The sequence below is a fragment of the Chlorocebus sabaeus genome, chromosome 17 (assembly GCF_047675955.1).
Source record: "Chlorocebus sabaeus isolate Y175 chromosome 17, mChlSab1.0.hap1, whole genome shotgun sequence".
NCBI lineage: Eukaryota > Metazoa > Chordata > Mammalia > Primates > Cercopithecidae > Chlorocebus > Chlorocebus sabaeus.
The window spans coordinates 74794228-74809196 of NC_132920.1; the positions used below are offsets into that span (position 1 = coordinate 74794228).

A 14969-nucleotide genomic window follows, 5' to 3' on the forward strand; every position below is an offset into this window, starting at 1 on the left:
AGAATTTAATTTTAAATTATGCATTGGAGGACAGCAGAGAGAGAGAAATAAGAGATGAAAATAAACTCAAGGAAAACAAACCCCAGAGGTTAAGACCAATCCCTAGTAGGAAATCTGTGTAGAAGCAGTGCATATTCCATACTCAAATGGCCACATGCCTTAATGGGTAACATTGACCTCTGCATTGACTTAAGCAGGTATCAAATATTTCAAGGTCCAGTATACTAGGTGTTTACTTATATTTTGGCAATTATGTACTCCCTTCTAGATTCTGTTAATTCTCAATTCAATCAGGAAACATGGTGGTTCCTGGGAATGACTTGCCTGATGATATTTTTAATTATATTGTTTTCATCAAAATATAATTAGGAAAGATAACAGGTGCAACAGACCACTGAAAAATGCTCTTGGTTTGCAGGTGGAATATGCAAAACCAACCAAGATCCCCAGAGGACATCAAGACACTCAGACTCTGCCAGGTTGGGTTGTCCCAGTGCCAGTTTTGGAATTGCTGGGTGTCAGTTACTCCCAACATCTGGAAACTGGATGGACCCTGTTAGAACTGATTTTCTGCTTTGGAATGAATAAGTTAACTGCAAATATATTTGGGGAGAAAGAGTCAAAGAGAAAAAAGTAAATTTTTGACTCCTTTTTAAGTTTTTAAATCATCTTTTTTAAAAAAGCTATATTTCCTGGTAAATCGATATGTAAAATCATTAGTATTTTTAAAGGCTAAAAGATAAATAAACACAGTTCTAGTAATAATCTGTATTGACATATTCCATCTCTACTGTCAGCCAGTCAAGACTTCTTCTTACCATTTAGCCAATGTTAGTAGAAATGGTCATTTTCTCATTCCATTTTAGAACTAAAAATTAATCAATAGAGTTTGGTTCTCCACATTTTGGCAACATTATTAACACTAAAGACAATGCCTGAGAACAAGCAAAACAAGTTTTGTTTTCCAAGGATTCAGCCTAGTGTCTACAGAATCCACCTAGCCAAAGTAAATTCTTATCTGTCATCATGGTTGTTTACCATTATCACAGAATGATGTTTCCTGGATACTGAAATGTGTAGGACACTGGGTAAGGTGTAACAACTTACTTCATCAGCTGATACTTTAAATGCTGAAAAGATTAAGTAATTCAAGAAGAATGCCAAGGAACGAGGATTTGGTTTTATAAGATCAAAGATTACTAACAATATTTTGATCAGGTAAAAATAGAGTAAATTTTTAATAAAAACAGCCTACCACAGCAAAACATGTTATACTCAATAACATTAAAATATAATAGTGGATACTAGGCTGGAAATCTGAAACCTGAGTTCAGCAAATGTCTGGTGACATGGATCAAATCCCTCAGGCTTCCTAAAGCTCAGCTTCTTCATGATGAAATGGGAGAAGAGGTGGAGATTGAATTATATCATCTTGATGCTTCTGTCCTAAAACTCCAGTCTCAAAACTTACCTGTTGTAGGGTCCACCGTTATTCTGTAACCCACAATTGGATCAACTGGTTTTGCCCATGACATATGAACAGTATTTTCATCTATAATTTTAAAATTCAAGTCTGAAGGTGGGTCAACTGCAAAAGAGAGAGTTTATATTATTAAGGTTTTCAATGTCACAAAATGGTCAATTTAATTAACAAAGAATTGTGTTAAGCAAAGCTTTCTAAAATTGTCTTTGCATAAATTTGTTTCCAACAAATATAAAAGATATGTTGTTGGATAAGAATAAAACTAAAAGCTGACAAAACATCAGAGAGTATACATATTACAGAAGACAGCACAAAACACTTTTGATTCTTGAGTTGCTAGGTCATTCAAGAATGGCCAGCAAAATCAAGCATAATAGAAACATATTTGGATACAAGTACATACAAGTACAATGAAATCACATATAATAACCACATATGCAAACAATTCACATAACAATTAAAGGAATTTCGATACATGCTGAGTGCATTTTGAACAAGCATGCTAAATCACAACCTGCTTACAACCAGAGAAGTTAATTCAAAACATTGACATAATATGTTTTTTCCCATAATATGGACAAGAATCAATGATGATTTTGGTTCATTCTCTGCATTATTTGCCTTGTAATTATTCATTGTTATTTGATAAATCTCAATATGTAGCAGAGATGAAAAATATATTTTAATGAAAATGAGGAATCATGGGAAACAGTTATATCTGACAAGGAAATATACATTTAAATGTATATTCATATTCATAGGCAAGTATTCAAAAATAAGTGATGTTAATAATTTGTAGGTATATAAATAGTGATATTCAAAAGTTTATAAAACTAATATTCTGCCTGTTTACACCAGCTTGCTGAATGTTCCAGGGTGTAAACCAACACTATTATTTCCTTTGCAGCAGGTATACTCCATACTAGAAAGGGCATTTTGGATTAAAATGCCAGTATGGTCCTTTACAAAACAATGGTTAATTATGAAAAGACAACATCAATGTATATTTATGGACATTTATTTACAGAACTTAAAGAAAACAGTGAAGAAGGATCAGTGATCTGAAGACATGACTGCGCATAAAAACTTGGAAAAGTCAATGACAGGAATAACTGAAAAGTACAGAAAGAAATAGTTTACATACAAAACTGTACAGTATCATGCATGTGTCAATGAAATGTTGACTTGTTTTTAGTTTCCCACAATGAACAAAAGCCTCCATGTACAGTAGTCATTACACAAAGACGTTTCCTAAATATTTTATAATGATATTCTCTCTACAATGTTCATGCCTCATCATGCAGCATTGTACTGACTCACTGTCAGTGCATGGTTGATGAATTAAAAAGTATTACTCTTGAAACAGGTCAACGAATTAAGATGACTTTCAGCCACACTCTTCTTAAAATGTTTTAGTCTGAAAGTATTCCTTGTGAGTCAGAATTTTTGCATCTGTTTTGAGAGATTACAATTTCCTTTTAGGTTTTTCCAAAGGTCAATTAAAATACACTAGTAGCCTTGAGACATGAGTCACAGAATTTAACTGGGGTTAAAGATTTATGTAATATTAATAACATGTTTTAATGGAAATAATTAAGCAAACATTTGCTTTAGTGGACTGCTGCCTCCAACTATAGGAGATGGCTTTTTATTTTTATTGGATACACTAGTATTGGAATGAATGTTATATTCTTACTATCCATACACAGGCAGTGAGATTAGACTATTAATCTACATGCAGAGTTTAATTCCTCAACATTCTTCGGTCTTTCATCATATTTTGAGGTTTAGCTGTACTCATCACTTAGTATAGCATGCATGCAACAGATGTTAATAGGACAACGGGCATTAAGAATATCATTATAAAATATTGTTCCAATAGCAATGGCTCAGGACAAATTTAATGCAAAGGCAGACACAACTGGCCTGAGCATGCTTTTAAAAAAAATCAGTACATGGAAAAACAGTACCACCAACCTTGGAAGGAAAATGACCTGAAGCAGCAGACACTAGGTTAAAACTGCTGAAGGGCAGCAGCGGCCCCCCTTGTTGATATCCAAATGACCAGGATTCCAGATAAACTGAAAAATTGACTGTGGGGAAAAGTCTTTAACATTTCAGAGGATCTTGAGGTGTTCATAGAAACTGCGGTATGTGGGAATCAAAGTAGGAAAGAATGGCCAACCTGCATGGGTACAACAGAGAGCCTGCTTCACTTTTCTTCTGGCCAATTTTATTGCATGTACAGCTTTTCAGGCTTGCCATTCTATTTGTACATTTGTTTGTTTTGTTTCATGAAAAAATAATAATAAAGCAGATGTGAGTGTATGACCCATGTTAACATAAATCAATGCTAAAAAATGTACATTATTAATTTTGAAATATTTTCTTTTACATAAAAATAATTCATAAACACCATCACATATCACAGAGTCTGTGTTCCCTAAGACAATGCTGATAATGCTGATGCTGGAAATTTTCTGGTTTTTTTGTTTGTTTGTTTTTGTTTGTTTGTTTGTTTGTTTTGAGACGGGGTTTTGCTCTTGTTGCCCAGGCTGGAGGAGTGCAGTGGTACAATCTTGGCTCACCACACCCTCAGCCTCCCGGGTTCAAGCGATTCTCCTGCCTCAGCCTCCTGAGTAGCTGGGATTACAGGCGAGCTCTACCATGTCTGGCTAATTTTGTATTTTTACTAGAGATGGGGTTTCTCCATGTTGGTCAGGCTGCTCTTGCAGGTGATCCGCCCACCTTAGCCTCCCACAGTGCTGGGATTATAGGCAGGAGCCACCGTTCCCAGCCCAGAAATTTTCAAATATGTACTAGCTGCATATGGATTATAATTACAAAGAGCCATAGATGCATAGGATGAGAATCCGAACCAAGAGAAACAGAATGAAAATTATAAATAAATAACAATCTTACATATATTCATAAAACCTGAATACTGATAGTGAAGAGACTAAAATTTTAAGTATTTTTACTCTCATAGTTTAATTTCATATTTACAAAATAATGTTTTTTGTTATCAAAATACTATGCTACAAAAGGCTCATTCTGATGAGATTCTTGTTACATAAACTTTTGCTACATAAATCCTGTTACATAAACAGGATTTAGGACATTTTGGGAATGATAATAATAGCTGACACTTACTGAGTGTCCTCCATAACAGGCAGAGAGCTGGTTACTGTGTTGCCGCTTTTTTCCCTGTAAGAACCCAGTGATGGGCCTTATTATCCCTGCTTTACAGATAAATCAGTGAAATTCAGAGAGATTAACACAGCCAATAGGCAACAACACTTGGATTCCATGGTCTGACTACAAAACATACAGTTTTCTACTGTACTAGATTAGATGCAAAGTAGAAGAAATATTTCCATCAAAAATTAACTTTAGAAAACAATATTTATAAGTAGTTGCTTTTAAACCATTTATGCCTGAGGTTGCAATTTTTTGAATTTTTGTAATCAGACCTTGGCAATGACCTTGAGCAGTAGGATATAAATAACTCTCACATGCTTAGCATTCCAATAATGGAACACTAGACATAAATGGGTTTAATATATACATGTTTTTAATATATACATACATTTGTAAATATAAACAACATTTATATGGAGCTGATTTATATATATACATAAATAATTATATGTGTATATATTATACATATTATGTATTATTATACATATATACATAAATATGTGGTATTCAGTTATCTCCAATTCAGATATAGATGGAATTTGGTATATTAACTTTATACACTTGTTCAAGCATTTAAAACTAAAGTGTCCATCTTGATATATAACTTTTTGAAACATTTTTAATAGGGCACCCAAAAAGGGGCTATGTCCAAGAAATTACCAGCCACTGCAGAGATGAATGAAGAGAAGGATGGATAGACAGGTGGGAAAATGGATGAGCGGGAGGAGAGGAGTCTAATAAGTATTGGTAAGTATATACAATGTGCTATAGATAAATCAAAGCTAATAATACACTACTAAAATATCTTGATGAACTAGTAAGATGTTTAGTTTGATATCTGTGATAACAACACTGGAAAGTATACTACCTTAATAGTAGAAACCTTGACAAGTGTGCAATATGTGATGAGTTAACCATATTCTATAGGTATTAATTTATGTTTGCCAAGCAAAATTAGTATAAATTTAATGATCTTTGCCATGATATAGAAATTCATTTCATTTGAGTTTTCAAGGTACCATAAATAATCAGTTGAAAAGATAATGTTTTAGAATAAGCTACAGATTATTTTATACACATTATAAAATGTGTCCTCTCATTAAACTTTCTGGAACAACCAGTTGTTAAACACAAAGAAAGCACAGTGTGACCAAACCAGCACTAACCTAGGACTAGAAGACTGGGGTCTTGTCTGTTTTTCATATCTAAGTAGGTGCATTAGTTGACCAAGTGATTCAGCCTCTCTGGGCCTCATTTTCTCATTTGGAAAATGAGAGTAGAATAGATGATCTCTATGTTAGCCTCTAGTTTGAAATTTCTGTTATAACACAAATTAGACATAGGATTATAGAAATATATACAAAGTAGTCTCTTAACCTAGACACAAGACAAAGCTATAGCCACAACTCACAGATGAATTGATAATATTCAATTGTTTATTATATATTATAAACTATAAATCAGACTAACCAAAATTAACACTCTGTTTTTCACAAAACCTGTGTTCATCTCTAATCCTAGATTAATTAGAAAAGTGTCCAACTCTCAGGGAATACTGGCCATTAACCTTTAAACGCAAAGTGTTAAATTTTCTACAGGATAATTAACACACTGTATGATACATGAACCAAAAATAATTCATACATTCTAGGCCACTCAGATATGGCTGATAAAGTCTATGCAGTGATACAGTTGATAAAGTCTATTCCATGGCTAAAAATTATAAATACTGAAGTGAAAAAAATCATTTCCACTCTTATTTCTATAGGACAAGATAACATAGTATGAAAAATATAGCTCCTAATACAAATAAGCAAAAGAAAAACAAAACAAAAATATTACCACTATAAAAAGGAAGAAATGCAAAAAGTGAATGCCAAAACATTTTAATTAATGTTTTCAAAAAGGTATTCGGTTTTTAATATACAAAACATTAAGGTCATAGAAAATGGTGATGAAATAGTATGAATGTAAGAGTGCAAGTGTGAGTCATGAAAGGAAAAGAAACGTAACTGTGGCTACTTTAGGATTCAGATTGAAATGGCATGGTACCAAATAGAGTCCCAAGTTGAAATTTTGAAATGCCCCCAACAGAAATATTTCAAAGAAATTCTGGTCCCAGCCCAGTGTCCCCAGAAAGGCTTTGGCCACAAATTTTGTTAGCCCTTCAAAGGCTCCTAGCACCACTTAGGTGTCAACACTAGAGCTGTGCTGTCCAACACGGGAGCAACCAGACATGTGTGGCTATCAAGCTCTTGAAATGTGGCCAGTACAAAATAAACAGTGCTGCCTGTAATCCCAGACTTTGGGAGGCTAAGGCAGGTGGATTGATTGAGGCCAGAGGTTCAAGACCAGCCTGGCCAACATGGTGAAACCCCATCTCTACTAAAAACACAAAAATTAGCCAAGCATGGTGGCAAACCCCTGTAGTACCAGCTACTCAGGAGGTTAAGGCATGGGAATCTCTTGAACCCAGGAGGCAAAGTCTGCAGTGAGCCGAGATCAAGCCACTACACTCCAGCCTGGGCAACAGAGCGAGACTCTGTTTCAGGAAAAATAAAAATAATTTAAAGAATAAACTGCACTGCAAGTATAAAATACACACCCAATTGTCAAAGATATAGTACAAAAAAAGTCAAATATCTCACTAATAATTTTCATATGGGCTCCATGATGAAATAATTTAGGTTAAATAAAATACATTATAAAATTTAATTTATCCTGTTTCTTTTTCCATTTTGAATGTGGCTACCAGAAAAAAAAATGTAGGTTACATATGTGGCTTATATTTGTGGCTCATACCATATTTCTATTTGACCATGCCAAACTAGAGAATAAGGTCAAAAAATGAATCCTATTAAACTATAATTATTAAATACTAACTTAAGGAGATGGGATACAAGAAAAGACACAATTTAAGAAAGCAAAAAAAGAGCTGTACCATATGGAAATAAATACAAATTTAAAAGATAAAATATAATATGGGAATAATCAGAAATGTAGATAGTAAGCTGTTCTTTTTAACTGCACTTTGCTAACCAGCCAATATCTAATTCCGAATCAATTTTTTTCCACTTACATCATTTCCAGCCTAATTCTTTTTCTAAGAATTCTCAACTCTTTCTGATTTTCAAATAACTATTTTCTTAATGAGCAATAAATGGGCCACTTCAGTGAATTATCTAAAAATATCTGTAGTAGGGCCTCCAGAAGTTCCTCAAATAAAATTCCTTCCTAACAACGACATAGAAAGGAACATTAAAAGCAACCTCATCTTAATATTACTTCACAGAGGTCACTCTGAAAAGACTCTACATTCATAAAATATTTATCAGCTAAGAAAAGTCAGCACCTTTCTGTCACTTTACTAAACATGCCATACATTTTGGAAATACTCTGCTTCCCCTAATCTATTTTTTTTTAACCTGTAGTCTCGAAGTAGAAAATCAAACACTATAGAAACCTTGAAAACCTCGGCATAATCATGCAAACAACTATACTTTCCCACAGCCTCTAAAAAAGCACAACTCAACCCAGAACTTCCACAGCTGTCACTTGCAGAAGTGGTTTTTTTTCCTCCCTTAACTTCATCAAGGGTATTTCTTTATTGAAAAAAAAAAAAGATATCTTTCATGACATTACCCCATTTACCTTGCAGAATAAGAAAACTAATTTTTCAGGTCTCCAATGACAACTGAGGGACCACAGAAGTCGCCATGGGGTTGACATATAGACCTGGCTTGTTTAATGAACACTGAGAAATTAAGACATCAAGCGCATACAACCCATAAAATGGGGTGGGACATCTAACAAAAGCCCTCCACTTTCTAGAGGAGGAAACCCATCTCAGAGCGCCCCACCGCCTCCGCGGGGAGGCCAGACGCACCGGGCTCCCCCAGAGGGAGGCAGAAGGGAGCAAGGGCAGGACCCTGGAGCTGGTGCCCAGCAACTCCGGTGCGCGCTCGCTTCCCAGGCTGGAAACCTTGGCCCAGGCTCAACCTGTCTGAGCTGGGCCAGGCCAGGCCACGCGCCTTGGAGCCCTGCGAACCAAACAGGGTCAGGCGAACACCCGGGGTGCCGGATCTCCGCTTGCCAGCCATCATCCCCTAGGGTGCTTGGCTGCTGGCTCATCTGCCCGCACCATCCGCCCCGCCGACTGAGCTCCCCACAAAGCACACAGAGGCGCAGAGCCAGCGCTGTTGGAGTCTTTTATTGTGTTCTGTCACCGAGGTCGCAGCCCCGAGCCAGGTGGTTGGTTTCTAGCCAAGCGAGCCAGTGCGCCCGCTCTTCGGGGTTCCTGGGTGCCACCCGGAGGTGTCCTGTTGGTTGAGATGATTAGAGCCGTCGCCCCCTCTCGGGTGGCTGGTCCTCTCATTAGGCGGCAATGCAGATGGCAGTGTGGACAGCACACCGCAGAGACAAGCTCAAGAAGACCACACAGCACTGTATGGAATGCACTAAGCAGAATACAAAAGAGCTGGACCTGAGAGCTGGGAAATGGACAAACCTCAGGAGAAAGGGGAGTTTCTCTGGAGGAGAGAAACCACCGGAGAGAGCACAAAGCGCAGGAAAAACAGAGCAAGCAATAGAAGCAAGAAAGATGTATTTTTTCCTTTCTCGAATTTTGCATTGTCACTTGGAGAAGGGGAAGGGAGCCTTTTACCTTCTGCCTCAATGGAAGACAGGAGCAGGGCCGCGCCCAGGGCGGCAAGCACTGGGGGAAGCCTGGTCCGCATCCTCGGCCTCCGAGCTTACAGCGGCATGAAGAGCTCTGCGGGAGGAAGCAATGACCGCATCAGAACTGGGTCTGGGCAGGCCTCGAACCAGGTTAGAACTGGAGCCTGGACCTAGTCCAGAACCCGACCAGATCTGCCTTAATAACCACAGGGCCTACTCCAGCACATAATGGGCCTATTGTGAAGCAGTGGAAGTCAAGTTCGTCTACAGAAGTTTAATCATGGCCCTAGGAGGAAGTTCAAGTTTAAAAAGGGTCCTGTTCTCCTGGAGACTGGTCCTGCTTAGCATCCTGGGTGAAGGCCTTACCAGCCCCCACATGATTTCATCCTGCCTGGGTAATGGCTAATTCAGAGGTCATTTTATCCTTCACTCAACTAAATATCTCTTCCAGCTGGGGATTTTATTTGGCTGCTTTTTCCTAGCTGCTGAACTTTTTAGGTAACTGTACTTTAATGGTCTCAGGGTAATTTGGAAAAGTATAATAAACCTTTTTAATTCTCTTTTTTCTTCATGTTGTTCTGCTTTCAAATATGCAGCTCTTTAAGATCTGAAATGGATTATACAGAAAAATGTAAGGCCCAGCTGAAACCTGACCCTCCTGTTAACTGTGTTGTTTTCACATCTGATAAATCCTTTACCTGAGATGAGGGAAAAACAACTCCAAAATACATAATAACAAAAAAGGCAGCAAAATGGAAGAAGCAAGACACTTTTGTCTGTTTTTCCAAGGTGTTTTTAAATAAAAAGTATCAATAATAATCTTTGTATTTAACTGTTTGTTTAAGCTGGAAGATTGTAAGTATATATGCCCCAGAGGAGAATATGTTCTGTTCTGATTTTTTTCTAATTTTGTAATTACATTATTAATTCCTTAAAGACAAAGAATCTTATTCATCTTTGTGGTTTCCCAGGACACAGTAGGTACTTAACCCATGTCTACAGAATGGAATCTCCTAAAATAGTCTAAGGTTCAACCCAAAGACAAAAGCTACTAGCAAGGAACTGAACTGGGAAGCTGCCAGTGGCAAAACATAAAAAGAGTTGAGTCTGAGGTACATAAATTATTGTAAACCAACAGCCTAGGCCTCAGGAAAAACGGAGGGGGATAGGAGACTGTCCTGCAGTGGGAATACAAAAATGAGCCAAAGGTCGAGGCCTCTTTGAGAAAAGAAACTGACACGATGACTTTCCAAATTATTGGCACAAAGCATGAGGGCAGCTTTCCTCAGCCTGTGTGTAAATTGCATTTTAAATGTCTGATGAGCAGGCGTGCCAAACTGCCTAGAGCTCCTTTTTATGAAGCCAAGATTAAAATTTTGGCACTGCCCTAGGTATCTAAGGGGTCTAGCAATTTCTTTCTTCCTAATTAACAACTGTTTGACATTTCTAACCCTCTTCGACATCAGTGAAAAGCAAGAGGTGAGACTGGGCCATTGTTCCAATCTTCTGGCCTTAACTTTTGGTATAATAATTTCCAACTCAGTTGGCAGTCGTGCTCGCGAAAAGTTAAAGGCGAACAATCGACCCACCGAAAAGCTGTGAGCAGATTTTTTTTTTTTTTTTTTTTAACAGCTGAACTCAACAAAAATCTGAGTAGAAACACTTTTGCCGGGTCTCGATCGCCTCCTGTCGGTTTCCCGACTTAGCGGCAAAAACGAATCATCTCGCGCCGGGATCCCGAAACGCAGTTAGAGCTCAGCCAACCAGCCAAGCATCCATATGTTTTAAAAAAGAACAATTTTTTTTTTTTTTAAAAAAACAAGCGTCCATATGTTTTAAAAAAGAACAATTTTTTTTTAAAAAAAAACAAGCGTCCATATGTTTTAAAAAAGAAAATGTTTCCTCTCCTTTTCAGCCCAAACATTCATTTCAATGCTTAGCAACAATTCATTGAGCATCCTCAGACAGAAATATCTGAAAGCGGCCGCCCCTACGTGGCAGCGGGGACTCCCTGACTTCACCGTCACGGATAAAAATGCGTCCACTGGGGTGGGAGTTGGGGCTAAGCGGACTCGCCCCTTCTGCCAACTCGTCCCCTCCCAGTTCCCCGCTGGAAGAACCCAATTCCTTAACTCCCGCGTCAAGTTGAAAAGAAAATCTCTCACACACAGACACACACACACACACACACACACACACACCGCGTGCGTGTCGCCTGCCTCCTCTCCCACCCACCACGACCTGGCACTAGCCAAAGGAGAGCTTGGTGTTCATTTCCTTTCCTGTCCCATCCTTTCCAGCATTCATTAGAAGACTACCGAGTCCGGGCCGAGAGTCTGCCCGGCTCAGAGTCCCAGGGAGCCCTAAACGGGTCACTGGGGGGCTCCCGGGGCCGCCCTCTCGGAGGTACCTGCTCCGCTCGGTGAACCCGTCGGGCGCCCCACGCCTTCTGACCCCCACAAGTTTGATATTTGGGTGGGAAAACGCCGCGGAGATCTCACAGACCCGGGATAGCGCCTCCACCAAGGCACCGGGAGGGAGCCGGAGACAAGAACCAGTACCCTGGTGCGCAGTGCGGGCCTAACCCTCCGTCTCGGACGCGCTGAAAGGTGGGGGAGGAAAGGAGCCCGAACACGCCACCTGGAATCTGTCTCGAGATGCCGCACACACCCGTGCAGCCTGGACGAGCTGCAGAGCACCCAGCGGGCCCTCCAGAGAATTCCGCACCGTGCGTCATCAAAATACCTTCCCGGCGCCCCGCCGCCAGCCTGCCCTCCCCGACAAAGCCACGGCCGCGAGAAACCAGGGCCCCGCCGCCCCGAACCCGGTGCGCCCTCCCCTGAACTCGGCAGCATCCACGGACGAAACTCCTCTAGAAACGGAAACACTGAACGGGCTGCTTTGCGCGCACAAAACCGTGCTCGGCTCTGAAGAAAAGCAACATCCCCTCTCCGTCAAAACCCCCCAAAATCACAAAATCCCAGCAGACAAGGCAAAGCTCAAGCCCGTGGACACTGTTACAAGTCCAGACTGTCCTGGCCCAGGATTCTGCTCCGCTCCAGGCAAGGTGCGAGCTGGACGCCGTTCCCGAGCTGTCTGTAGGAACGACGGGGTGGGGAAAGGGGACGGAAACCAGGCTGACCTGGGACGGCGGCGACAGGTGAGGCAGAGGCAGCGACAGCGGCTCGCTGGCGTCCGAGAAGCGGGGCTCGGTGTGGCCCCCACGCGCCCCGGCGACAGGCGCTGCGCTCCAGGAGCACCTTCCCGCAGCAGGAGGAGGATCCCGGGAGCACCCAGCGGCCGCCGAGGCGTGGGCAGCGGCGGGGACGTCCCGCAGCAGGAGGAGGATCCCGGGAGCAGAGGCGGGCGCGGAGGACCAGCGGACACCGCCTGAGGCTGCAGCTGCCGGCGCGCGGACGCTCCGGGGCGGTTCGCCTTCGCCAAGTGGGAAGAGACTCCGCGCCGCGGGCTACTTAATGGAGGGCTGGTCCCAGCTCTCAGTTTACTCGGTTACGACACGCCTGAGCAGGTGGACGGCTGCCACGGGGTGATGTCTGCCCCTCCGGCGGTGAAGGAGGCTGCTTTGGGGAGCGTGTGCATCGCGGAGCATTCCTTCGGCGTGAGGTGGCGGCCGCCGGGGGCGGGGAGAAGGGAGGGAGCGGGGAGGGACGGCCGCAGCCGGGCTCCCTGCCAAGGGAAGCCGCGTACTCCGCCACTCGGGGCGGCCTGGGAAGCTCGGGTTTCCCTATCCCTGCGATTTCTTTCATGAATTTGTCTAAATTAAGAACAATGGGAAGGGGAGTGACTCCCATTTTCAGAAATGCAAGGATGCGTAACCCATTCACCCCCGCTCCTGCCGATCTGCAACCTTCATCATCGCCACCTCCACCTTCCTCCCCCCCGTCCTGGGTGCACGTAAAACCGATCTACAGGATTTCCATTAACTAACTGTCTGTACACGCGGCGCGCCTTCTGTCTTTTTCAATGTCCGAGCGCGGTTGGAAACCCGGACGGCCGCCCGCGCGGGGCTCAGTGATGGGCTTCCCCAGTCCTCGCTCACTCGCCTGGTCTTCAGGACGGAACTAGGAGGCTTCCGTTGCGCCAAAAGAGAGGGAGAGGAAAGCTATGAAACCCAGGGGTCCCCAGACTAGGAAGCCTCGCAGTAACAAGTTCCATCCACTGCAGAAACTTCTCACCCGGACCAGAGCGAAGCCTGGCCCCGAGCGGAGGCTTCGGACTGAAAGCTCTGCCCTTAAAACCTCGCGGGGTCAAAGGGGCGAAGAGGAGTAAGTTTGAAACCCCAAAGCACCCCTCCACACACAATACTGGAGAAGCCAAATAGGCGGCTGATATTCTGCCAACACCGTCGCCTCTTCTTAACAGCCTCCTCCATCCTGGCATCCTACCCCTTGTTCCTGGGCAGGAGGCTGGTACTAGGGTTGCCAGTTCGTACAAGGCGCACGGGAGGAAGCTTCAAGCACTCACACCAAGAAATCAGAAAATTGCTACTGGAGAGATTCCGATTATAACGTGTGACCTCAGTATAGGCCCTGCACCGTTTTGGCCTCTTGAAGCCCAAGGGTTACTCCCGTGGCTGGTGGGGAGAGGGGGCTGGGGGAGCTTTGAACAACAAAGGAACGGGGTGGGGCGCAAGGGAACAGAGGAGCTGCTTCTCTGGAACTGACCGCCCGCCATCGTAGAATCGGAGGGCATGGTCCCAATGTAAACCTCTCTTCCCTTTTGGCTCTGACGTCTGCAAATTTGGCCTTCCCTCTCCACTGGGTGCAATAGCCTCCAAACTTGCCTTTCGAATGATAAGAACTTGTAAGGAGCTCCCCTTTCTGCTCCCCTTTCTCCAGGCTGCCCTCAGCAGGAGCCGGCGAAAGCAACAGAGAAGACAAGAGGGAGACAATGAAGACAAATAGGAATCGCCGCCTCTGCACATTCCCCAAGCACACAGCCCACTCGAAGTCCAGCTGGGCAGCTCGCACAAAGAGCCTACACAGTGCACAAGCTTTTCCCCCTTCAAAGCCTCACAACCAGCGTGTCTGACAAACCCCTAGTGCGTGAGCGCGTCCCGGGGATGGAACACCCGACCTTCTCAACGCTGTGCCCAGTCAGGCTTGCAGCCACATTGCCCTGGTATCACTGAGCCCCGAATTTGTCGACAGCCGGCGTCTGCACCCAAGCTAGCCCTTCACTCGCCTCCCCACCCAACACGCAAAGAGCAGGGAGCCCAGTCCAACCAGGCTTACAGGCCGCGCGTGGACTAGTGGCAGCCGCAAAGGCGGAGCCCGGGAGCAGAGAAGTCCCTCAGGCTGCCAAGCGGGCACCCAGTAGGACTGCGCCCTTGGCCTGCTCCGCGGCCTAAAACGGCCAGGGAAGCCCCCCCGGACAACGACACCCCGTCCAGAAAGGGAAAAGGAAAACTGCTACTTTGCACGCCAGTCCAAGCTGGCTGGTGTTTGCATTTCGGCCCAGATGTTTGTTCTCTCTCTCTCTCTCTCTCTCTCTCTCTCTCTCTCTCGCTTTCTCTCACACTCTCTCTCTGTGTGTGTGTGTGTGTGTGTGAGAGAGAGAGAGAGAGAGAGAGAGATGGCGGTGTTGT

At 42.9% G+C, this 14969-nt stretch overlaps 1 protein-coding gene across 2 annotated transcripts in view; it reads right to left on the bottom strand.

Moving 5' to 3' along the window:
• COL12A1 (collagen type XII alpha 1 chain) overlaps positions 1-12930 on the bottom strand; it is a 124176-nt gene extending 111246 nt beyond the window's left edge. For both annotated transcript variants that reach the window (XM_073006170.1, XM_073006171.1), the window contains exons 1-3: positions 12504-12930; positions 9348-9455; positions 1472-1588 (exon numbers count right to left, since the gene is read on the bottom strand). In XM_073006170.1, coding sequence (XP_072862271.1) covers positions 1472-1588; positions 9348-9420 — 190 coding nt within the window. In that variant the 5' untranslated portion in view covers positions 9421-9455; positions 12504-12930. The remainder of the gene's footprint in view (positions 1-1471; positions 1589-9347; positions 9456-12503) is intronic.
• Positions 12931-14969: the final 2039 nt, after the last annotated feature.